Raw genomic sequence first — 25,741 nt, 5'->3', positions numbered from 1 at the left:
ATTGATTTGAGTTTGGGGCTGTTTTAGGATTTTGAGGTCAATGTTGATTTGGGATCAGGGTTGATTTTGGGGTTTGGGCTTTTGGGGCTGGAGTTCTGGGATTTGAGGCCAGTATTGATGTGAGGTCAGGGCTGATTTGGGGTCAGAGTGTGCACTGGGGTTTGAGCCGAGGTTTGCCCTTGGGGTCTGGCTTTTGGGATCAGGGCTGATTTGGGGTTAGGATGCACCTTGAGTTGCGGGGTCTGAGTTCTGGGCTTGCCCTTGGGCTTTGGGGCCAATACTGATTTAAGATTGGGGTTCATCCTGTGCCTTGGGGTCAGGGCAGATGTTGGGGTTCTGAGATTTGGGGTCATCATTGGTTTGGGGGTCAGGATTTGCCCTTGGCTTTTATCATAGCTGCTTTGGGGTAAGGATTTGCCCAGGGGTTTTGGGGTCCACGTTGATTTGAGGTCATGTCCTGCCCTGGGGTTTGGGGTCAGGGTTTGCCCTCGGTCTTTGGGGCTGCAGTTCTGGGATTTGGGGTCAGGGCTGATTTGGAGTCAGAAGATGCACTGCGTTTTGGGTCAGGGGTTGACATTGGCGTCTGGGTTCTGGGTTTGCCTTTGGGCTTTGGGGTCAGGGCTGATTTGGGGTCAGGGCTGATTTGGGGTCAGGGCTGATTTGGGGTCAGGGCTGATTTGGGGTCAGAAGATGCACTGCATTTTGGGTCAGGGCTTGACATTAGCATCTGGGTTCTGGGTTTGCCCTTGGGCTTTGGGGTCAGGGCTGATTTGGGATCGGGGTTCACCCTGTGCTTTGGGGTCAGGGCTGACGTTGGTGTTCTGGGGCTTGGGGTTTGCCCTGGGTTCTGGGCTGATTTTTGGGGCTGCTTTTGGGGTGGGCTTTGGGGCAACGCCGACGCGATTTGGGGTCTCTCCCCGTTCCAGATCAGGAATCTGAACAGCGGCTTCTCAGCCCTGAAGGCTTTGGTTCCTTTGATGCCCCAGGATCGCAAACCCAGCAAAGCCGACACCCTGCGGGCAGCCGCCGAATACATCCGGCTGCTGCGGGCTGTGCTGCGGGACGCGGGGGGGCTGCAGGTACCCCCACCCCAAAAATCCTACCTGGGGGATCCTACAGGGGGAATCTGGGGGCCGCGTGGTGTCGTTGCGCTGCTGAACCCGCTGTGATGTTTTTTTTTTTTATCTTGGGGTGAAAAGCTTTAAATGTTTTTGGCAGGACGGAGCGGGGGGCGGCAGCCAGGAGGTGACCCCGGGGGGGGGCGGTTGGCCCCCGTCTGCCCCCCAACCGCAGCCGTGGGGCTCCCAACCCTGCGTGGGGCGGCTGCAGGCGGTGAGTTGGGACGTGGGGGGGCGACCTGGGAGGTTATTTTTTAGGGGGGGGGGGCGCCCATCATGTTGAATCCCCCGAAGGTTTGGGGGGGGGGGGGGGCATCACACACGGGATGCCTCAAATCAGCGCCCCCCCCCCCCCCCAAAAAAAAAAAGAACCCCGAAACCTTTGGTTGAGAAATATTCTCTCTCTTTTCCAGACGCTTCCTGCTCATCCCTAAGAAAATTAATGAAGATTTGGGGGGAGTGGGAGGAACCGGAGCGATGCTGATGTCCCAGCGCTGATTTCGATGCCCCCAAACCAGAATTGATTTCAACCCCCCCCGCATTGATGCCATGGAGCTCCGCGTCCCCGTAGCGCGGTTCGGGGGGGTTGGGAGGGGAGGGGTCGGAGGGAGGCGGTGCCTTTAATTGCTCATTAAAGCGTAATTGGGCTCCGGCACCTGCGCTGCGCCCCAGGTGGGTGCGCTCATTAAAGGCGCACTGAATTAATTAATGAGGGTTTTGGTTTGGGTTTTTTTTTTTGGAGGGGGGGGGGGGGTTGGGGTTGGGTTGGGGGGGGGCGATGGGGTGATGGGGGGGGGTTGATGCTCTGCGGGGCTCAGCCGGCAGGGGGCGCTCCGGGAGCGGGGAGGGGCTCTTTGTCGTCGCCGAGTGGGGCCCGGTGGGAGGGGGGGTGGGGGGCGTCGGGGGGGGGGCACGGAACCACGCGTGTCCCCGTCGGGCGCTGTCACGTGTGGGAGATGCGCTGAGAGGTGGGTGCGGGTTGGGGGGATGGGGGGGGGGGATGCACCTGCTGGGCATCGCGCTGTGTAACGATAATAGGATGGGGGTCGCGAGGAGGGGATGCTGGGGGGGGGGGGGGGGGGGAGGGAAATCACCTGTGTTCGCCTTCTCCTGTTTTCTTCTTTCCCCCCCAGTATCTCAATTCTTTTGTTTGCATCCCTATGTGGGGGGAGGGGAGCGCATCCCACCCCCGGCTTCATCCTAATGCACAAACAGGGGATGACCCCCCCCCCCCCCCCCCCCCCATCTCAATCCATCGCATTGTGTCTGTAGGGCCGGGTCCTCTTCCCCCCCCCCCGCCTCCCCCATAGAGAATCGCCCTTTTTCCATTCCCCAACCTCCCCCCCCATCCATCCATCAGCCAGCGCTGCGCTCTGCGGTGCCGCAGAGGGGTTGGGTGTGGTGAGGGGGGGGGGGGGGCGGCCCACCCCATAATATCCCAACAACCCCCCTCCCCAGTTCTGCTTTAATGCCGGGGGGGGCACTGAGCTGCCCCCATTATTGTTACCATAGGAACAGCTGTGGGTCGCTGCTTGCTGCAGGTGGGTGATATTTTGGGGGGGGGGGGGGGTGCATGGGGGTTGTGTGATGTTGTGAATGAACACCCCGGGGGGGGGGGGCATTGGGGGCAGGGGGGGTGTTTAGGGGTTGAAGGAGTTATTTGGGTACTGGGGCCTTGCGTGCAGCCCCGCTGCTGGCTGGGGTGGGGGATGCTTTCTATGGGGGGGGGGGCTGGGTGTGTGTGGTGCTCTCCCCAAAATTACAGCCTTTGGGGGGGGGGGGGCACAGCATTCACCCCATTTCCCCAGGATTTCCCAATTTTCCCCTCTATTCACCCCCCCCCCCCACATCCAATCACCCCACACAGGGCGGGGGCGCTGGAGCCCTTATCTATAGGGCGCAGGCAGGGGTTGTCCCCCCCCCGTTGCCCCCCCCTCCATCCCCTCCCCCCGTGCTTCTCTCTGGCGCTGCTTGCAATGGGAACCGGGGCTCTGTGGGGCGATTCGGGCGGCAATAGGGGCGCGCTGCACGTCCTGCTGTCTGTAGGGCCGCCGCGATGAGCACGGCTGCCAGCCCTGAGCCCCCCCCCTCCCCCCCCGGACCCCGATACTTCGATCGCTTCCCCGAAGACGACCCCGAATACCTGCGGGAGCGCAACATGGCAGCCGACCTGAGGCAGGACTTCAACATGATGGAGCAGAAGAAGAGGGTCACCATGATCCTACAGAGCCCGGTGAGCGGCGGCCCCTGACCCTACAAACGGCCTCCTGCCCCATCCAAGCCTTCCTGATCCTAAACATTCCTCCTGCTTCATCCCATCCTTCCTGACCCCAAATGTTCCTCCTGCCCCATCTCACCCCCTCCTGCCCCCATTCATGTCCCTTCTGACCCCAAATGTTCCTCCTGCCCCCATTCATGTCCCTTCTGACCCCAAATGTTCCTCCTGCCCCATCCCAGCCCCATCCCTCCTTAGCCCCAAATGCTCCTCCTTTCCCATCCCAAACCCATCCCGTTCTTCCTGGCCCTATCCATGTCCCCAAATATTCCTCCTGCCCCAATTCAGCTCCATCCCATCCTTCTTGATCCCAAATGTTCCTCCTGCCCCATCCCACTCATCCTGCCCCCATTCATGTCCCTTCTGACCCCAAATGTTCCTCCTGCCCCGTTTCAGCCCCATCCCATCCTTCTTGGTCCCAAATGCTCCTCCTTTCCCATCCCAAACCCATCCCGTTCTTCCTGGCCCTATCCATGTCCCCAAATATTCCTCCTGCCCCATTTCAGCTCCATCCCATCCTTCTCGATCCCAAATGTTCCTCCTCCTCCATCCCACCCCTCCTGCCCCCATTCATGTCCCTTCTGTCCCCAAACGTTCCTCTTGCCCCATCTCAGCTCCATCCCGCTCTTCCTGACCCCAAATGTTCCTCCTGTTCCATCCCACCTTTCCAGCCCCATTCATGTCCCTTCTGTCCCCAAAATGATTCTCCTGCCCCATCCCAGCTCCATCCCACCCCTCCTAAACCCCAAATGTCCCCCCTTCTCCTCTTTTTGAACCCAAATATTCCTTTGACTTCACCCCATCTTTCTTGTCCCATCCCTGTCCCTTCTGTCCCCAAAAATCCCTCCTGCCCCAAAAGAAAATGCCGCTCTGCGTTGGTGCAGAGCCCCACTCACCTGCTGGTGTCACCAAGCTGCCGATGTCACCGTGATGCCACCACCATCCCCATGGCGCCATGTTGGCGATGTCACCGCGGTGGCACTTCCCTCAAGCTGGTGGTGCCACCAAGTTGATGATGTCACCATGGCGAGGGTGGCACGTCCATCAGGTTGGCAATGCCACCGTCCCCATGGCACCGAGTTGGTGATGTCACCATGATGTCACCGTCACCATGCCACCGAGATGTGATGTGATGTCCTCACGGTGCCGTCACCTTCATGGTGGCACTTCCACCAAGCTGACGATGCCACCGTCCCCATGGCACCCAATTGGTGGCGCCGCCATGATGTCACCATCTTCGTGATGGCGCTTCATCAAGCTGCTGGTGCCACCGTCCCCATGGCGCCATGTTGGTGACGTCACCATGATGTCACCACCATCCCCATGGCACCGAGTTGGTGACGTCACCATGGTGGCCCTTCCCCCAAGCTGGTGGTGCCACCGTTGCGACGTGGTCCCCATCGCCACGCCACCAAACTGGGGTATCACCACGATGCCATCATCTTCATGATGGCGCTTCATCAAGCTGCTGGTGCCCCCGTCCCCATGGCACCGAGTTGGTGATGCCACCATGATGTCACCACCATCCCCATGGCACTGAGTTGGTGATGCCACCATGATGTCACCACCGTCCCCATGACACCGAGTTGGTGATGCCACCATGATGTCACCACCGTCCCCATGACACCGAGTTGGTGATGCCACCATGATGTCACCACCGTCCCCATGGCACTGAGTTGGTGATGCCACCATGATGTCACCACCGTCCCCATGACACCGAGTTGGTGATGCCACCATGATGTCACCACCGTCCCCATGACACCGACTTGGTGACATCACCATGGTGCCACCACCACCTCGATGCCATCATCCCCCCCCCCCCACGGCTACCCCCGCTTTCCCCAACCCCCTGGCAACGCCGCCACCCATGCTGAGATGCCACCACCGCGGTGCCACCAAAATGTCCCCATTCTGGACACCTTTGGGCTCGGTGACGCCGCGCTCTGCAGTCTTTCAGGGAGGAGCTGGAGAGCCTCATCCAGGAGCAGATGAAGAAGGGCAACAACTCGTCCCACGTGTGGGCGCTGCGGCAGATTGCAGACTTCGTGGCCACCACGTCCCCTGCCACCCTGCCCACCTCCCCCATGGGTATGGCTGGGGGGGGGGGTCTCAGAGGAGGTGGGGGGGGACTTTTGGGGACAAAAAGGGAAGGATTTGGGGATGCTTCTGGTTCGGAGAACATCGCCAAGCGCTCAGCGTGCCGTTCCCAATGGGAAAGCTGGGAGAGGGCCGGGGGATGGAGCGCGGTGTCCCCATGCTGTGTCCCCCCCGCTGTCCCCATGTTGTCCAAATGTTGGTCCCCTGCTGTCCCCACACCTCCCCCATGCAATCTCTCCACTGTCCCTGTGTTTCGTCCCCCACGTTGTGTCCCCCTGCTGTCCCCGCATCGTCTCCATGTTGTCCCCACACTGCATCCCCATGTTGTCCCCGTGTTGTCCCAGTATTGTGTCCCAACGCTGTCCCCATGTTGTGTCCTCCTTCTGTCCCCACGTTGTCCATACATTGTCCCCCTGCTGTTTCCATGCTGTCTGGATGTTGCTCCCCCCATTGTCCCCACGTTGTGTCCCCATGTTGTTCTCATGTCATGTCCCCAAACTGTCCCCATGTTGTCCCAGTGTTGCATCCCCTCACCGTCCCAACGCTGTCCCCACATTGTCCTGATGCTGTCTCCATCTTGTGTCCCTGCTGTCCCCACGTCATCCCCATGTTGTGTCCCTATGTTGTGTCCCCTCCTGTCCCCGCATCATCCTCACGTTGTGTTCCCACGTTGTCCCTATGTTGTCCCCACACTATCCCAACACTGTACCCACGTTGTGTCCCCCCAATGTCCCCACATTGTCCCCTCATTGTGCCCCCTGCTGTCCCCATATCACCCCACGCTGTCCCTGTGTCCCCACGCCGTGTCCCCGTGTTGTGTCCCTGCTGTCCCTATGTCACGTTCCCACATCGTCCCCATGCTGTGTCCCCACATTGTCCCCTCCTGTCCCCCACTATCACCACATTGTCCCCATGTTTTGTTCCCCATGTCCCCACGTTGTTCTCCTGCTGTGCCCCGTGTCCCCACGCTGTGTCCCAATGTTGTCCCCGCATCATCCCCAAACTCTCTCCCATATTATGTCCCCTGCTGTCCCCACATTGCCCTCATATTCTGTCCCCCCGCTGTCCCCACATCACCCCACGCTGTCCCTGTGTCCCCACACTGTGTCCCAATGCTGTCCCCACATTTTGTCCCCCCCTATGTGTCCCCATGTTGTCCCAATGTTCTGTCCCCCCACTGTCCCCACATTGTACCCAACTGTGTCCCAATGCTATCTTCCTGTTATGTCCCCATGTCGTGGCCCCCTATTGTCTCCCCCCTGTCCCCACATCACCCCCACATTGTCCTTGTCCCCCCCTGCTGTCCCCATATCATCCCACACTCTCCCTGTGTCCCCACCCTGTGTCCCAATGCTGTCCCCCCACGTTGTGTCCCCCCCGTCCCCACATCACCCCACGCTGTGTCCCAATGCTGTCCCCACATTTTGTCCCCCACAATGCATCCCCTTAGTGTCACCACAGTGTCCCCTCACTGTCCCCACATCATCCCCACATTGTGTCCCCACGTTGTGTCCCCATGTTGTGTCCCCCTGCTGTCCCCACATCACCCCACACTCTCCCTGTGTCCCCACAGTGTCCCCACATTTTGTCCTCCCAATATGTCCCCATGTTGCCCCAATGTTGTGTCCCCATAGTGTCTCCTCACTGTCCCCACATCACCCCACACTGTCCCCCCATGTTGTGTCCCTCTGCTGTCCCCACAGCACCCCAAAATGTCCCTTTGTCCCCACCCTGTGTCCCAATGCTGTCCCCACATTTTGTCCCCCCAGTGTGTCCCCCTCACTGTGTCCCCCTCACTGTCCCCACATCCCCCCACACTCTCCCTGTGTCCCCACACTGTCCCCACATTTTGTCCCCCCAATATGTCCCCATGTTGCCCCAATGTTGTGTCCCCAGTGTCCCCTCACTGTCCCCACATCACCCCACACTGTACCCCCACATTGTGTCCCCACGTTGTGTCCCCCTGCTGTCCCCACATCACCCCACACTGTCCTTCTGTCCCCGCATGTTGTGTCCCCCCACATTGTGTCCCCCTGCTGTCCCCACAGCACCCCACAATGTCCCTTTGTCCCCACCCTGTGTCCCAATGCTGTCCCCACATTTTGTGCCCCCAATGTATCCCCCTCACTGTCACCACATCACCCCACACTCTCCCTGTGTCCCACCCTGTGTCCCAATGCTGTCCCCACATTTTGGCCCCCCAGTGTGTCCCCCTGCTGTCCCCACGTTGTGTCCCCCCCAATGCTGTCCCCACATCACCCCACACTGTCCCTCTGTCCCCGCATGTTGTGTCCCCCCACGTTGTGTCCCCCCGCTGTCCCCACATCCCCCCACGCTCTCCCTGTGTCCCCGCAGGTCTGACAGCGGTGACTCCCATCAACGACCTCCACGGTCCGGACGCTCCAGCCCTGGCCAAGGGGGAGCGCTTGATGCGCTGCAAAGCGAGCAGCGTGCACCGCCTGCTGGATCTGTACGGCTGGGCGCAGCTGGGCCACGCGGCCGTCACCGTGAGCACCGCGCCGAGTTTCGCCCCTCGCTCTTTTTCTCCGCTTTCCAACGCGTCCGTTTGTCCTCCCGACGGCCGGGCGACGTTCGGGGCGTTTTATTAAAGCCGTTTCGGGTTTTTCCTTTCGCGTTGCTTCACGGGGGGGGGGGAGGGGAAGCGTGGAGTTGGGTTTTGTGTCACGTGTTTGATGGTTATGGATTGCGCTTGTTTTATCGACCTCGGGTTTTTGTTTCTCTTACTTTGCTCCATTTATTCCTCTTAGTTTGCTCCATTTATTTCACCCTTTTCACTTCAATAATTTCTCTTATTTTGCTCTATTTATTTCACTTTTTTCACTTTATTTATTTCACTTTTTTCACTTTATTTATTTCACTTTTTTCACTTTATTTGTCTCTCTTATTTTGCTCTATTGTTTATTTCTCTTATTTTGCTCCATTTATTTCTCTTATTTTGCTCTATTATTTATCTCTCTTATTTTGCTCTATTCTTTATTTCTCTTATTTTGCTCTATTCTTTATTTCTCTTATCTCGCTCTGCTTACTTCACCCTTCTCACTTTATTTATTTCTCTTAGTTTGCCATTTCTGTCTCACCCACTTTTAATTTATTTCGCCCATTTTTCTTGGTATCCTGCTTTATTTCACCCACTTGGCTGCATTTATTTCACTTCCTTTGATTTATTTCACCTTTAATTTCATTTCTACATCCCCTTCCTTCCATTTATTCCCTTCCCCACTCAGTTCCGTGTTTCCCTTTCGTTCTGACTTCATTCACAGCTTCCCATCAGACTTTATTTCCCTTTATTCCCTTCATGCATTTTACTTTCATTCACTTCTTACATTTTTTCTTTATCCTTTCTATTAATTTTTTATCCATCCTATTAATTTTGAATCCTTTATTCATTCTGCACTTTCACATTACTGACTATTTTTTGTTTCCTATTTACTGCATTCATCAATTACTTCATTTACTTCTTATTTATTATTTCATTTATCACCATTCATTGCTGTGTATCACGTGATTGATTTTCATTTACTGTTTTATTAGCTATTTATTATTCAATTCATTATTTATTTCATTTATTTTCACAATTTATTGCTTGACTTTTAATCCTTTTAATTTGTTTTTATTTTATCCATTTACTTTGCTTTGTGTCATTTGATTTTTCTCCTTTATCGTTTATTAACTTTTTAATTTTCCTTTTACTCATTTTTACTGCTTTATTTCATTTATTTTACATTTGTTCCCTTTATTTCTGTCGACTCTTCCTTTTCCTTTTCCTCTTCCTTTTCCTTTTCCTTTTCCTTTTTTTTCATCCCCATTGACGTCTTCCATCTTCTTTTCTTTTTCATTACTCTGTTTTCAGTCTTCTCATATTTTCTATTTGGTTTCTAATGTTATTATTTTATTTCTATGTTTTATTCCCCTTTTCCCCCTTTTTCCTCCCCCTTTTTTCCCCTCCTCCCTCCCTTCTTTTCCCCTCCCCTCCCCCCTTTCTTCCCCCTCCCCTCCCCCTCTTCCCCCTCTCATCTCCCCCCTTTCTTTTCCCCCCTCATCTCCCCTCCCCCTTTTTCCCCCCTCCCTTCCCCCCTTTCTTTCCCCCCCCCTTTCCCCCTCCCCTCCCCCGTCTTCCCTCCCTCCCTCATCTCCCCCCTTTCTTTTCCCCCCCCATATCCCCTCCCCCCTTTCTTTTCCCCCTCTCCCCTTCCCCCCCCTTTTTCTCCCTCCCCTCCCCCCTCTTCCCCCTCTATCTCCCCCCTTTCTTCCCCCCTTCATCTCCCCTTCCCCCCTTTCTTCCCCCCCCTTTTTCGCCCTCCCCTCCCCCCTCTTTCCTCCCTCATCTCCCCTGTTTCTTTTCCCCCCTCATCTCCTCTCCCCCCTTTTTCGCCCTCCCCTCCCCCCTTTCTTTTCCCCCTCTCCCCTTCCCCCCCTTCTCCCCCTCCCCCATTTCCCTCTCCCCCCTTTCTTTTACCCCTCCCCCCCCTTTTTTCCCCTCCCCCTTTTTCCTCCCCCATCTCCCCCCTTTCTCCCCCCCCCATCTCCCCCTTTTCCCCCTCCCCTCCCCCTTTTCACTTCCATTCACCTTCCATCCTCTCCCCCCCCCAGCTGAGGGTCAGCAAAGAACAGGAGCACTTCCTGGTGGCCCCCCAAGGTTTGGCGTGCAGCGAGGTGACCGCAGCCAGCCTGGTGAGCGCCCCCCATGACCCCCCCCCGATATCCCCGATCCCCCAGGCTCTGAGAGCCCCTCCTCTCCCCTCAGATCAAGGTGAACGTGCTGGGCGATGTGGTGGAGCAGGGCAGCACCGACTTTGCCCCCGATGCTCGTGCCTTCAGCCTCCATGCCGCCATCTACGCCGCCCGCCCCGACGCCCGCTGCATTGTGCGCTTGCACACCCCAGCAACGGCGGCGGTGAGAGGGAGGGAGGGCTGTTGTGTCGGGCCGTATCGCGATATACTGTGTTGTGTTGGGCCGTATTGTGATATACTGTGTTGTGTTGGGCCGTATTGTGATATACTGTGTTGTGTTGGGCTGTATTGCGATATACTGTGTTGTGTTGGGCTGTATTGCGATATATTGTGTTGTGTTGGGCCGTATCGCGATATACTGTGTTGTGTTGGGCTGTATTGCGATATATTGTGTTGTGTTGGGCCATATTGTGATATATTGTGTTGTGTTGGGCTGTATTGTGATATATTGTGTTGTGTTGGGCTGTATTGCGATATACTGTGTTGTATTGGGCCATGTTGTGTTGTGTCTGGCCATATTGAGATATATCGTGTTGTGTCAGGCCGTATTGCAATATAATGTGTTGTGTTGGGCCATGCTGTGATATAATGTGTTGTGTTGGGCCGTATTGTGATATAATGTGTTGTGTTGGGCTGTGTTGTGTTGTGTCGGGCCATGCTGTGATAAAATGTGTTGTGTTGGGCCATATTGTGATATATTGTGTTGTGTTGGGCTGTGTTGTGATATAATGTGTTGTGTTGGGCTGTGTTGTGATATAATGTGTTGTGTCAGGCCATATTGTGATATATTGGGCTACGTTGTGTTGTGTCAGACCATATTGTGATATATTGGGCTACGTTGTGTTGTGTCGGGCCGTGTTGTGATATAATGTGTTGTGTTGAGCCATGCTGTGATATAATGTGTTGCATTGGGCTACGTTGGGCCATATTGGGCCTTATTGTGCCATATTGTGTTGTGTTGGGTCCTATTGTGCCCTACTGGGCCATATTGTGTTGTGTCGGGCCGTATTGGGCCATATGGCGTTGTGCTGGGCCATGTTGTGATAAAATGTGTTGTATTGGGCCCTATTGGGCCATATGGTGTTGTGTTGGGCCGTATTGTGATATAATGTGTTGTATTGGGCTACATTGGGTTGTGTTGGTCCCTATCGGGTTGTATAGGGTTATGTTGGGCCATATTGTGTTGTGTAGGGCCATATTGGGCCATATTGTGTTGTATTGTGTTATATTTTATTATATTGGGCTATATTGTGCCCTACTGTGCCTTATTGTGCCCTATTGGACCTTATTGTGCACTGTTGTGCCATATTGCGTTGTGTTGGGCCATATTGTTATATAATGCATTATATTGGGCCGTATTGTGTCCTATTGGGCCACACTGGGCCATATGGTGTTGTGTTGGGCCATGTTGTGATATATCGTAATATATTGTGTTATATTGGGCTATACTGTGCCAATTGGGCCTTATTGTGCCCTGTTGTGCCATATTACATTGTGTTGGACCATATTGTTATATAATGTGTTTTATTGGGCCATATTGTGCCCTGTTGGGCCAAATGGTGCTTTGTTGGGCCCTATTGTGCTCTATTGGTCTGTATTGGACCATATTGTGTTGTGTTGGGCCATATTGTGATATTTTGTAATGTACTGTGCCATATTGGGCCTTACTGTGCCCTAGTGTGCCATACTGTGTTGTGTAGGGCCACATTGTTCCCTATTGTGCCATATTGTGTTGTATTGGGCCATATTGTGATATATTGTAATACATTGTGTTGTATTGTGTTATATTGGGCCATATCGTGCCCTATTGGGCCTTACTGTGCACTATTGTGCCATATTGTGTTGTGTAGGGCCTTATTGGACCATATTCTGCCATACTGGACCATATTCTGCCCAATTGTGCCCCATTGTGCCCTATTGGGCCATGTTGTGTTGTGTAGGGCCATATTGGCCCATGTTGGCTCATATTGTGTTGCGTTGGGCCACATTTTGCCCTATTGTGCCACGTTGTGTTGTATTGGGCCATACTGTGCCATTTTGTGCCATCTTGTACCACCTTGTGTTGTGTCGTGCTGTATGGTGCCCTATTGGGCCATATTGTGTTGTGCTGGACCATATTCTGCCATACTGTTTTTACCTTGTGCCAAACTCTGCCATATTGCTCTGTGACACCTCGTGCTGTGTTGTGTTGTGCCCTATTGTGCCATATTGCGCCCTATTTCTCTGTGCTACCTTGTGTTGTGCCGTGCCATATTGTGCCCTAATGCTCTGTGCCACCTCGTGCCATATTTCTCTGTGCCACGCCATGCTACTCCATGCCACAGGGTGCCATGTTGTGCTGTGTCACGCTGTGCTACTTTGTGTTGTTCTGTGCCAAACCGTGCTGTGTTGAGCCATGCTGTATTGTGCAACTTCATGCCACGTTGTTCTGTGCCATATTGTGCCATATTACTTCGTACAGTGTGCTGCTGTGCCACGTTGTGCTGCTGTGCCACGTTGTGCTGCTGTGCCTCGTTGTGCTGCTGTGCCTCGTTGTGCTGCTGTGCCTCGTTGTGCTGCTGTGCCTCGTTGTGCTGCTGTGCCTCGTTGTGCTGCTGTGCCTCGTTGTGCTGCTGTGCCTCGTTGTGCTGCTGTGCCTCGTTGTGCTGCTGTGCCTCGTTGTGCTGCTGTGCCTCGTTGTGCTGCTGTGCCTCGTTGTGCTGCTGTGCCTCGTTGTGCTGCTGTGCCGTGTTGCCCCATTCCATTCTGTGCCACTTTGTGCCACGTCGCTCTGTGCCACACTGTGTTGTTCCACAACACAAGGCTGTGCCAACGCTGTGCCGTCTCGTGTCAGTTTGTGCCACAGTCTCGTGCCACCCTGCACCGTGCCACGCTGTGCCATATTGTGCCAAGCTGTGCCGTGTCCTGCTGTGCCAGCCGGTGCTGTTCTGTGCCACATTCTGCCTTGCTGTGGTGCCTTCTGCCACACTGCGCCATGTCGTGCCGTGCCATGCTGTCATGTCGCGCTGTGCCGTGTTGTGCTGTGCCACGTGGTGCCATACCGTGCCGTGCCACGTGGTGCCATATTGTGCCATGCCACGTGGTGCCATATTGTGCCGTGCCACAGGTGTCAGCCATGCGCTGCGGTGTGCTGCCCATCTCCCGTGCTGCGCTGCTGCTGGGGGACATCGCCTACTTCGATTTCCGTGGTGAGGTGGAGGACGAAGCCGACCGGGTTGAGCTGCAGAAGTGCCTCGGCCCCACCTGCAAGGTGGGTCTGGGGGGGTCACGGTGCTGGTAACAGCCTCCCCCCAGCCCCACACACTGTGCTGATGCTCCTTTGCCACCGCAGATCCTGGTGCTGCGCAACCACGGGGTGCTGGCGCTGGGCGACACGGCCGAGGAGGCTTTCTACAGCATCTTCCACCTGCAGGCAGCCTGCGAGGTGCAGGTGAGAGCTGCCCCTAAAATGGGGGCCTGCGGTGCCCTGGGATGGTGCACTGAGCTGTGCATGGTCTCAGCCATCAATGCAACGCTCCCAGCACCATGCACTGAGCTGTGCGTGGTCTCAGCCATCAGTGCAATGCTCCCAGCACCTTGCACTGAGCTGTGCATGGTCTCAGCCATCAATGCAACGCTCCCAGCACCTTGCATTGAGCTGTGCATGGTCTCAGCCATCAATGCAATGCTTCCAGCACCATGCACTGAGCTGTGCGTGGTCTCAGCCATCAATGCAATGCTCCCAGCACCTTGCACTGAGCTGTGCATGGTCTCAGCCATCAATGCAATGCTCCCAGCACCATGCATTGAGCTGTGCGTGGTCTCAGCCATCAATGCAATGCTCCCAGCACCATGCACTGAGCTGTGCATGGTCTCAGCCATCAATGCAATGCTCCCAGCACCTTGCACTGAGCTGTGCGTGGTCTCAGCCATCAATGCAACGCTCCCAGCACCTTGCATTGAGCTGTGCATGGTCTCAGCCATCAATGCAACGCTCCCAGCACCTTGCATTGAGCTGTGCATGGTCTCAGCCATCAATGCAATGCTTCCAGCACCATGCACTGAGCTGTGCGTGGTCTCAGCCATCAATGCAATGCTCCCAGCACCTTGCACTGAGCTGTGCGTGGTCTCAGCCATCAATGCAACGCTCCCAGCACCTTGCATTGAGCTGTGCATGGTCTCAGCCATCAATGCAACGCTCCCAGCACCTTGCATTGAGCTGTGCATGGTCTCAGCCATCAATGCAACGCTCCCAGCACCTTGCACTGAGCTGTGCATGGTCTCAGCCATCAATGCAATGCTTCCAGCACCATGCACTGAGCTGTGCGTGGTCTCAGCCATCAATGCAACGCTCCCAGCACCTTGCATTGAGCTGTGCATGGTCTCAGCCATCAATGCAACGCTCCCAGCACCTTGCATGCTCTCATCCATCAATGCAATGCCCCCTGCACCATGCACAGCTCTGTGCGCGGTCTCAGCCACTACTGCAATGCCCTCAGCACCACGCATGGTCTCAGCCACCAATGAAATACCCCCTCCACCTTACATGCACAAAGCCGTGCCTGCTCTCAGCACCAGAGCAGTGCTCCCAGCACCACGCACAGAGCTCTGCGTGCTCTCAGCCATCGATGCAATGCCCCCTGCACCGTGCATTGAGCTGTGCGTGGTCTCAGCCATCAATGCAATGCTCCCAGCACCATGCACTGAGCTGTGCATGGTCTCAGCCATCAATGCAATGCTCCCAGCACCTTGCACTGAGCTGTGCGTGGTCTCAGCCATCAATGCAACGCTCCCAGCACCTTGCATTGAGCTGTGCATGGTCTCAGCCATCAATGCAACGCTCCCAGCACCTTGCATTGAGCTGTGCATGGTCTCAGCCATCAATGCAATGCTTCCAGCACCATGCACTGAGCTGTGCGTGGTCTCAGCCATCAGTGCAATGCTCCCAGCACCTTGCACTGAGCTGTGCATGGTCTCAGCCATCAATGCAACGCTCCCAGCACCTTGCATTGAGCTGTGCATGGTCTCAGCCATCAATGCAATGCTTCCAGCACCATGCACTGAGCTGTGCGTGGTCTCAGCCATCAATGCAATGCTCCCAGCACCTTGCACTGAGCTGTGCATGGTCTCAGCCATCAATGCAATGCTCCCAGCACCATGCATTGAGCTGTGCGTGGTCTCAGCCATCAATGCAATGCTCCCAGCACCATGCACTGAGCTGTGCATGGTCTCAGCCATCAATGCAATGCTCCCAGCACCTTGCACTGAGCTGTGCGTGGTCTCAGCCATCAATGCAACGCTCCCAGCACCTTGCATTGAGCTGTGCATGGTCTCAGCCATCAATGCAACGCTCCCAGCACCTTGCATTGAGCTGTGCATGGTCTCAGCCATCAATGCAATGCTTCCAGCACCATGCACTGAGCTGTGCGTGGTCTCAGCCATCAATGCAATGCTCCCAGCACCTTGCACTGAGCTGTGCGTGGTCTCAGCCATCAATGCAACGCTCCCAGCACCTTGCATTGAGCTGTGCATGGTCTCAGCCATCAATGCAACGCTCCCAGCACCTTGCATTGAGCTGTGCATGGTCTCAGCCATCAATGCAACGCTCCCAGCACCTTGCACTGAGCTGTGCATGGTCTCAGCCATCAATGCAATGCTTCCAGCACCATGCACTGAGCTGTGCGTGGTCTCAGCCATCAATGCAACGCTCCCAGCACCTTGCATTGAGCTGTGCATGGTCTCAGCCATCAATGCAACGCTCCCAGCACCTTGCATGCTCTCATCCATCAATGCAATGCCCCCTGCACCATGCACAGCTCTGTGCGCGGTCTCAGCCACTACTGCAATGCCCTCAGCACCACGCATGGTCTCAGCCACCAATGAAATACCCCCTCCACCTTACATGCACAAAGCCGTGCCTGCTCTCAGCACCAGAGCAGTGCTCCCAGCACCACGCACAGAGCTCTGCGTGCTCTCAGCCATCGATGCAATGCCCCCTGCACCGTGCACAGCGCTGTGCAAAGTCTCAGCCACCGATGCAACGCTGCAGGTGTCGGCGCTGGCGAGTGCAGGCGGTGCAGAGAACCTCATCGTGCTGGAGCGTGCCAAGCACCGTCCCCACGAGGTGGGCTCCGTGCGCTGGGCTGGCAGCACCTTCGGCCCCATGCAGAAGAGCCGGTTGGGCGAGCACGAATTTGAAGCCCTGATGAGGATGCTGGACAACCTGGTGAGCAGCCGCGAGCGAGCGCGCGGCGTCCCTCCATCCTTTTTCAAACCACCCTGAGAAAATAACTCACAGGACCCGATGCCGCTTCGCTCTGCAGGGCTACCGCACCGGTTACACCTACCGCTACCCCTTCGTGCAAGAGAAAAGCAAACCCAAAAGCGATGTGCTCATCCCTGCCACGGTGACGGCCTTCGTCTTTGAGGAGGAGGCGATGCCCACGCCTGCGCTGCGGCAGCACGCACAGAAGCAGCAGAAGGAGAAGACGCGGTGGCTCAACACACCCAACACGTACCTGCGGGTCAGCGTGGCCGAGGAGCAGCAGGGAGGCCAGAAGACCAAGACGACCGTATGGGGCTGTCGGGTTCTTTGGGGTTTTGGCTCCGGCTGATCGCTCCTGGGGGGGCTTGTCGATAAAAGGGAGGTAGGGGATGCTTGGAGCGCTGGGTCTGCCAAAAATGGGTGAGCAGAGAGAGCACACAGGGGTTCTCCAGTAGTGAGAAATGCTTGGTGTGTGCCCACTTCAGGCACACTAAGCATGTCTGCCTTTATTTGCCCCGTGTCTGCCTTTATTTGCCCCGTGTCTGCCTTTGTTTGCCCCGTGTCTGCCTTTGTTTGCCCCGTGTCTGCCTTTGTTTGCCCCGTGTCTGCCTTTATTTGCCCCCTGTCTGCCTTTACTTGCCCCGTGTCTGCCTTTATTTGCCCCATGTCTGCCTTTATTTGCCCCCTGTCTGCTTTTATTTGCCCCATGTCTGCTTTTATTTGCCCCCGTGCCTGCCTTTATTTGCCCCGTCTGCCTTTATTTGCTCCATGTCTGCCTTTATTTGCCCCATGTCTGCCTTTACTTGCCCCATGTCTGCCTTTATTTGCCCCATGTCTGCCTTTACTTGCCCCATGTCTGCCTTTATTTGCCCCATGTCTGCCTTTATTTGCCCCGTGCCTGCCTTTATTTGCCCCATGTCTGCCTTTATTTGCCCCGTGCCTGCCTTTACTTGCCCCATGTCTGCCTTTACTTGCCCCGTGTCTGCCTTTACTTGCCCCCTGTCTGCCTTTATTTGCCCCATGTCTGCCTTTATTTGCCCCATGTCTGCCTTTATTTGCCCCATGTCTGCCTTTATTTGCCCCATGTCTGCCTTTATTTGCCCCGTTTGCCTTTATTTGCCCCATGTCTGCCTTTATTTGCCCCGTGTCTGCCTTTATTTGCCCCGTTTGCCATTATTTGCCCCATGTCTGCCTTTATTTGCCCCGTGCCTGCCTTTATTTGCCCCGTGCCTGCCTTTATTTGCCCCCTGTCTGCCTTTATTTGCCCCGTGTCTGCCTTTATTTGCCCCGTGTCTGCCTTTATTTGCCCCCTGTCTGCCTTTATTTGCCCCGTGTCTGCCTTTACTTGCCCCGTGCCTGCCTTTATTTGCCCCGTGCCTGCCTTTATTTGCCCCGTGCCTGCCTTTATTTGCCCCGTGCCTGCCTTTATTTGCCCCGTGCCTGCCTTTATTTGCCCCCTGTCTGCCTTTATTTGCCCCCTGTCTGCCTTTATTTGCCCCGTGTCTGCCTTTATTTGCCCCGTGCCTGCCTTTATTTGCCCCGTTTGCCTTTATTTGCCCCGTGCCTGCCTTTATTTGCCCCGTGCCTGCCTTTATTTGCCCCGTGCCTGCCTTTATTTGCCCCGTGCCTGCCTTTATTTGCCCCGTGCCTGCCTTTATTTGCCCCGTGCCTGCCTTTATTTGCCCCGTGCCTGCCTTTATTTGCCCCGTGCCTGCCTTTCTTTGCCCCGTGCCTGCCTTTCTTTGCCCCGTGCCTGCCTTTCTTTGCCCCGTGTCTGCCTTTATTTGCCCCGTGTCTGCCTTTATTTGCCCCGTGCCTGCCTTTATTTGCCCCGTGTCTGCCTTTATTTGCCCCGTGCCTGCCTTTATTTGCCCCAGAGCACCTTCTATTCTAAAAGCCCACCTCCAGCACCCAGTGCTTTGTTGGGGTTTCCTTTCCCTGCCCCACACGTTTGGCCCAGTCTCTTCTCTCTGCAAGATGCATTTATTCATCAGCTTTAGTCTCCTGGTGGCGTGCATTTATTGGGCTTTCCTCTTGCCACGCCATGCATTGGTCAGGGTTTGCTCTTCCTGTGCCATATATTTATTGGGGTTTGCTCTCATCTATCAAGATCTCTCTCCATGCCATGCACTGATTGGGGTTTGCTCTCCATGACACACGGCTATCGAGGTTTCCTCCCTTAATGCCTCGTACTTATTGGAGTTACTGCTCAAAACCGTTCTTTTGTCAGGGCTTGCTCTCCATGCCATGCATTTATTAGGGTTTCCTCTCTCAATGCCATGTGTTTATTGGGGTTACCACTCAAAGCCACGCATTTATTAAGGTTTCCTCTTGACGACATGCATTTATTGGGCTTGCTTCCTCCATGCCATGTATTGTGTTTCCCTCTTTCAGTGCTGTGCATTTATCTGGGTTTCCTTTCTCAATACCATCCGTGCATTCGTTGGGGCTTGCTCTTGATTACGTGCAATTATTGGGGTTTCCTCTCGCCATGCCACGAATTCACCTGGCTTTGCTCTCCATGCCCTGCATCTCTGGGTCTTTCCCCCTTCCTTTCCATGCAGTGGCTGAAGGCTGACGAGGTGGAGAAGGGCAGCAGTGGCACTGCCATCCGCATCGAGAACCCCAACCAGTTTGTGCCCCTCTACACCGACCCTCAGGAGGTGCTGGAGATGAGGAACAAGGTGCGTTGCCATCCGGGTGACCCTGGATGCGGGGTCCCAAGGGTCCCGAGGACGACGGGTCCACGTTTTCCCATCCTCTCTCTGCATCTCTCTTGTAGATCCGTGAGCAGAACCGCCAGGACGTCAAGTCTGCAGGGCCGCAGTCCCAGCTGTTGGCCAGTGTGATCGCCGAGACGAGCCGCAGCCCCGTACGTCCCCCGTGTCCCCAGGTCCCCGTTTCTCCTCGTGCCAGGGGGTGACGCTGCTATTTGGGGGGGGGTTCAGTCCACAGAAAGCCATTTGGGGGATGCCGAGACCAAAAACCCATCCCAAGAGGAGGTCCCAGCTGAGCCGGAGCCCCCGAACCCCTTCAGCCAGCTCACGGACCAGGAGCTGGAGGAGTACAAGCGGGAGGTGGAAAGGAAGAAGCTGGGGCTGCACGGTACGAGCTGGGGGGACCGTGTGCATCCCAGAGCCCCATTATGGGGTCTGTAGCCATCTGTCTGTCTGCAGGAGACAAGGAGGAAGAGGAGACCCAGGCATCCCCCCCAAAATCACCACCGGGGTCCCCAAAATCCCCCAACAAAAGCGCAGCCCCAGAGGGTCCGGAGGGTGAGTGGGGTGTGGGCGGAGAGGGCTGAAGAGCAAAACCCCTGTGGAAAACGTGGGTAAACATCAGCAGTGCCTTCGTGCTGCCCCACAGCAGTGGGGATGCACGGTAGCCCCATACCTGCCGCCTCCCTTTAAGGTCCATGCAGGATTTTGGCACTCACCAGGGGGGCTCCCGGCGTCGTTGCCCACACATCGCGTGCACCCGTCGTATGCAACCTGCATGGGCCGGGGCACGGGGGGGGCGACGGTGGGGGCTGCTGGCTGTCTCATCGTGTCTCATGGTGTCCGTCTGTCTGTCTGTCTCCACAACGTCTTCCTTTCTCTTTCCTCCATGTGTCGCTTTCACCCCAGGAGTTCCCCCTGACTCTGAATGCTTATCACTGTAGTAAGTACGGAGGGGCCGGGCTCCAGCAGCCCGCTCAGCGCCTGCAGCAGGACGTGCCTTGGGTTGCCTTGCTGGTGTTGCCCGCTTTGTTCCATCGCTGAGGCCGGGATGTGGGGCTCTGCCCCATGTTCCATCCTGTGGGGAGGGGAAAGGCTCAGGGAAGCGGTGCGCCGGGTCGCGGCGCGCTGTGCTGCGCTTACAGGGTTGGATCCTGCTCCTGCCAGGGGTGACACGGGGAGGGCGATGCCGGCTGGCGGCCCCGCGGCGCTCACCTCTCCCTCTCCCTTTGTCAAGGTGACAAGAAGGTGGAGGATGGCCAAGCTCCGGCCGATTCCTCCGCCGAGAAGGAGCCGCCTGCGGTGGTCAATGGGAAGGATGAGGAGCAGAGCACGGAGGAGAGCAAAGGGGGGGACCAGACGAGCACCCCAGCCAACCCAGAGCAGGATGCCCCCAAGGAGAAGAGCGAGACGGTGACCAGCACCCCCGTCTCCCCCGAAGGCTCACCCTCCAAATCACCCTCCAAGAAGAAGAAGAAATTCCGGACCCCGTCCTTCCTGAAAAAGGGCAAAAAGAAGGAAAAGATCGAATCTTGAGCCTCTCCCCCCTCCCCATGTGGCTTTGGCCGAGCGTCTTTCCAGACGGATGCGTCTGCGCCGTGCGTCTGGCCATGGCGCAGCCAAAAACCCTGGAGGTGAACAATCCGGGAGCCCCCGGCACGAGGCACCAAGTCCCCCCCGTCACCCGCTTCGGAGGTGGCCGCTGAGCTTACCGAGAGATTTTGGCCCCTGTCTGCTGCTTGGGGAAATACCCACCGCCACGTCCCCGCTCCCACCAGCGCTCCCCCGTCTCTCCCAGGCACCCACGTGGCCTCTGAGGTTTGTTTATCCCACCCGCTGCTTGCAGAGCCCTCGTGCAACGCGGAGGCACAGCCCGGATGCGCTTGGTTTTGAGAAAGAAACAGGTGTGCTGTCGTCGCTGGTTTTGGGCCTTTGACCCAAAACGTTTTGTTTCACGCTCTGCTGGAACGGCGCTGGCTTCGCCCCTGGCATCTCTTTGCCAGGGTGATGGGATGGAGCCCAACACCGGAGGATTGCTCTCCCCGAAGGAGAGCACCTGGGACACTTTCCTTCTCGGATCGCAATCTTACCCCAAGGCTGTGAGCCACCTCGGTCCCCTTCTCCTGGTGCCACACTCACACGTTTGCTGCTTGGTGGAGAGCAGCAGGGTTTCTGCACCGCACCTGAGAACACAGAAGACGAGGAGCCTCGGGGCAGAGTCACGTAAAACTGAGCAAACTTCACTCACTAAGTGCTACTTTGGGATGAACACACGCTGCCAATTCACTTCAGTAGGAGGCACTGCCCTGGTCCCCCCACACCGCGTCGATGAGTGCCTGTACACGTAAAGAGCACGAGAGCCCCGAGGCCGAACCGCTGCTCAGCCCAGCTCTGGACTCCTGAGCACACGCACAGATCCTCCCCATCCTTCCCCCAGCCTCACCTCCCCATGCCCAGCCATGCAACCCAAAGGGAAGAAGAAAAAGTAGCTCTGAAGCCTGGAAAAGTCTGGTGGCTTTTTTTGGGGTGTGGGAGTCATTTAAGGTCGAATGCAGGGCTGCTGCAGGCAGGAGACGGAGAGGAGGAAATGCGTAAGATAGGGTTGGTTTTCTTTACGGGGCTGCAGTTTGGGGTGGGCCAAGTGACTTCTAAAGGGGAGAGTAAAAATAAATTGCAAAACCACAACCCCAGCAGGAATGTCCTCCCCCAGCACTGGGGTTTTGCAGCCTGAGAGTCTTTGCTGTGCCCCCGTGTCCTCGCTGGCATTCTGCTAGAGGCTGCAGCATGGATTAAGTTGGAGGGGACCTTGCAGGCTGCCCGGTTGCACACCTTGCCCTCAGCCTGTCCATCTCCAGGACGGGGCACTTCCAGCTCTGGGCAGCATTGCCTCACTGCCTTCTGAGTAAAGAATCTCCTGCTGCCTAAATCTAATCTCAATCTCCCATCTTCTAGCTTGAAGCCATTCCCCCTTGCCCTGCTGCCATCAGAAAGTCCTGCTGATGAGCAGCCTTTAAGCGCTGGAGAGCTACAGTGAGGTTTCCCTTCGGCTGCCCTCAGCCTTTCTTCCCAGGGTTCACCCGCAGCTCTCCTCTCGTTTTCCCTTGCTGCTTTTTCTCCTCTCCTGGGCCCCACCGTGGCCCTCAGCACCCCTGAACCCCAACCACCCCACGGTGGGTTTTTGGCTCCCATTTCCAGGGCTGTGGCTGGAATGGAGTCATCCCAGCCAAAGCGCCGGGCTGGGAGTGGAGGATGAGGCAAAGAAAAGGCTTTGGGGCACCATAACAGCACTGAAGGATGCCTGAAAGCCCCGTGGCGGTTGGTGGCCGTGGGGTTGGGCTGCAAGTCGGTGCTGGGAGCGCTCTGTAACGCCTGCGTGTACATAAATAAACCCCGCATTCGGCCTCCGTGCGCTCAGAGTCCATGGAGGGATGCGGTGGGGTGGGGTTGGGGGTATGGCTCCGTGTGATGGTGCTGGCGGACCCCAGCCTCGCAGCTGGCCCAGCCCCGAGCCCTTCTCGCTTCTGGAGGCCGAGAGGGGCTGCCCGAGGCGGGGCACTGCGCGGTTTCCCCCCTCCCGGAACGTTTTGGTGGTGGGACCAAAGCGCTGCGGCGCTGTTTCTGGACGGAACGTGGAGAGCACGGAGCGGAGCGCCGGAAGTGGGGGGGGCTGCGGACGGAAGTGGGGCGGAGGGGCGGTGCCATGGGACGCAGCCGGTCCCGCTCGCCGCCGCGGCGCGGTGAGGAAACGGGAGGGAGCGGAGCGGGACGGGGAGCGGGACGGGAGTCCGGATCCGGGGTTGGGGGCCTGAGGGCGGCCAGGAACATGGGAAGGGGATCCCCGGAGGGCTGCGGGACAGCGGGGCCCGGGGACGTGCCCGAGGCCTTCCCGGAGGGACGAAAATGAGGGGGCAGCGGGGCCCTGCTCCCTACTTTTCCTTTTCCTTCCCCTTCCTCTCTCCTCTCCCCCCTCCCCTCCATCCCCGCTTCCCCCTCCCCCCTTCCCTCTCCGCCGCTCACCGCACTCTGCTCCTCTCCCGCCCCACTTCCCGCAGACCGCCGACGCTCGCGATCTGCTTCGCGGGATCGGGAGAGGAGGCGAAGGGAACGGACGCGATCCCGGGACAGGGACAGGAGGAGGACCCGCTCCCGCTCCCCGCACCGGCGGCGATCCAGGTGAGGCTCTCGGTGCCGGCAGGACCTCCCGCCGCTCCCCTTTGCAGCCGGCCCGCAGTGCTGCGGTTCCCGCGAGGCTGAACCGTGCGTGCCGGCCGTTGCCAGGTCCCCCCGGAGGCACCGCTCCAGCTCCTCCTCCCCTCTGCGGCTGAAGGAGAGACGAGATGAGGAGAAGAAGGAGAGCAAAGACACCAAAGGCAAAGAGCGGCAGATCACGGGTGAGGCTCCGCCCCGGCGCTTTTCTCATGTTAATTCGTGCTGGAGTTCTTGGTACGACCAGCACGGAGGGCTCCGTGGGACTTCATTAAAGTGCTTTTTAAGTGAACGCCACCGGTTGTGTGAGGTGAACCCTTCTGTTTCGTTGCCTTTTCAGAGGAAGATTTGCAAGGCAAGACGGAAGAGGAAATTGAGATGATGAAGATGATGGGCTTTGCCTCTTTTGACACAACAAAAGTGAGCGTGCTGGGGTCGAGGCTGGCTTTCCTTACCCTGCAGGGCTGTGACAGGCAGTGCTTGGACGCCTCTTTGCCCAAGTGGTCCAGCAGGGTTGGTTATACCCCCAAAACTTATTCCTCTGCTTCCAGTCACCCATTCGGTGTGGGGGTTCTCCTTCACACAGAGGGCGGTGAGGCACTGGAACACAAAGAGGCTGTGGATGCCTCAGCCCTGCAGGCATTCGAGGCCAGGCTGGATGCGGCTCTGGGCTGCTGGTTGGCGACCTGCACACAGCAGGGGGTTGGAACTGGATGAGCATTGCTGTCCTTTGCAACCCAGGGCGTCCTGTGATTCATGGCCCAGAGCTGTGGCACTGCTGAGTTCTTTGCTCTGCTTGGTGTCTCCATGGATGCAGGCAGCTCTTGGCACTGCACACAACTCTGGACCAATTTTTCTTCTCTTTCAGGGCAAGAAAGTGGACGGTGCTGCAAACGCATACGCCATCAACGTGTCCCAGAAGAGGAAATACAGGTTTGTGCTGTGGAGGTTGCACAGAACTCACTTGCTTTCCTGTGATAAAACAGCGCTGTTGGGGACGGAAGGCATTTCAGAGGAAACTGAATGGCCAGGCTGCCGTCTGTGGGCACAGCGAGGCGCTGATCCGTTCCTTTTCCTCTCCCCGCAGGCAGTACATGAACAGAAAAGGAGGATTCAACAGACCGTTGGATTTCATTGCTTGATGCTGCAGGGAGTGGGGAGCATCGCTGCCTTCCTCACGTACTGCTGGCTCAGAGATGGGAGAGAACTCCATCTGTAAAGTGAATTTGGGGTGATTTAGAGCAGGTCCGGGTGCACTCGCTCTGCCCTGCACCAAGGGAGGGCGAGGTGAAGCTCGTTGATCACCCAGCTCCGTTCGTCCCTTGCCAGGATTTCCTGCTGGTTGTATTTTTCCTGTTGCGTTGTTGTTTTTCAGTAGCTCAATGTTGTCTAATTAAAACCTGTATATATTTTTCCATTTTGTTTCTCCCTCCACCCGCCCTGTTTGTCTGTGATTACTTCACTCAGGAATAAAGTCAGCGAGAAGAGGCTGCTGGAAGCCACCCAGCAGCTGTTTCCCCAGCTCAGCATTTGGGATTTGAGCCCAACAGCCTCAGTTTTTGCTTTTCCTTTGTGCGTTCATTGGATCACCTCCGCTCGGGCCGGGATTCCCACTGCGCGGCTCTGCTCCGTGCGCTGCTGGGTGAGGATTTCACGCAGCCCCAGGAGGTGGCAGCACGGCCCTGCGGCCAAAAGCGCTTTCGTTCCCAGCTCTGGCAGCAGATAAACGTTACACCGATGCTTTCCGAACACGACGCGCAGATCCAAGCCTGGAGCTGAGCCTTTTGCAATGACGGTTCTGTGGGGTTTTTTTTTTCTTCCTACTTTTTTTGAAGGTTCGGCTTGCCAAAACCGAGCCTCGTCCCCAATTAGCCAGCCCTGTGTCTCTGCTGGGTGACAGTGACACGGCCCTGCTGTCAGTGTGACACTGCTCATTGGTGCCAGGTCATCCCTGCGGCACGCCTGGCGCCCCACGATAAGGCCCTGCTGCCAGACAGGGATTCCCAACCCCCATCACTTCGTTGGCTTTCTCTCCCTTCTAATTAAAACTGGCTGCAGGTCCAAAAATGAGATGGAAACCCCCCTTCCTCACCCCCCATTTTTTTTTGGTCTCACATAGGCTGCTTTCAGGAAGCTCGCAGCCAGCTGGGAGCAGCTCACCCCCAATCCCATCCTATTTTCCCCTATTTTCCCCTATCTCCTATTTTCACCACGCCGGTGTTTTGCTGTTGAAGGTATTTTTTTTCAAGGGTGAGGTTGGGGCGCTGTGCCCCCCTTTTGACCCCTCCCCCCCCCCCCCCCCATACCCACACACCCAGGTTTATCTGGTTTC

At 56.5% G+C, this 25,741-nt stretch overlaps 2 protein-coding genes across 3 annotated transcripts; both read left to right on the top strand.

Moving 5' to 3' along the window:
- Positions 1-3,174: 3,174 nt before the first annotated feature.
- On the top strand, positions 3,175-20,739 carry ADD2 (adducin 2; the record flags this gene model as incomplete). Of its 2 annotated transcripts, XM_079547469.1 has the most annotated exons (14): positions 3,175-3,351; positions 5,343-5,481; positions 7,846-7,997; positions 10,102-10,182; positions 10,256-10,405; positions 13,349-13,492; positions 13,574-13,672; positions 16,271-16,447; positions 16,545-16,793; positions 19,051-19,170; positions 19,269-19,358; positions 19,435-19,591; positions 19,663-19,761; positions 20,441-20,739. In XM_079547469.1, the coding sequence occupies 14 exons, from the start codon at positions 3,175-3,177 to the stop codon at positions 20,737-20,739; spliced, it is 2,133 nt and encodes a 710-aa protein (XP_079403595.1). The 2 variants fall into 2 exon arrangements, with proteins under 2 accessions (XP_079403595.1, XP_079403596.1); XM_079547470.1 differs by lacking the exon at positions 19,663-19,761 and having other exon boundaries at positions 19,435-19,611; positions 20,386-20,739.
- Positions 20,740-22,903: 2,164 nt separating this feature from the next.
- Positions 22,904-24,768, top strand: SNRNP27 (small nuclear ribonucleoprotein U4/U6.U5 subunit 27; the record flags this gene model as incomplete). Its single annotated transcript, XM_079547535.1, has 6 exons — positions 22,904-22,940; positions 23,256-23,376; positions 23,482-23,594; positions 23,750-23,829; positions 24,278-24,346; positions 24,501-24,768. The coding sequence occupies 6 exons, from the start codon at positions 22,904-22,906 to the stop codon at positions 24,549-24,551; spliced, it is 471 nt and encodes a 156-aa protein (XP_079403661.1). The 3' UTR covers positions 24,552-24,768.
- Positions 24,769-25,741: the final 973 nt, after the last annotated feature.

Source organism: Tetrao urogallus (genome assembly GCF_951394365.1).
Source record: "Tetrao urogallus genome assembly, chromosome: 27".
Taxonomy (NCBI): domain Eukaryota; kingdom Metazoa; phylum Chordata; class Aves; order Galliformes; family Phasianidae; genus Tetrao; species Tetrao urogallus.
This window is presented reverse-complemented; position numbering and strand designations above follow the sequence as displayed.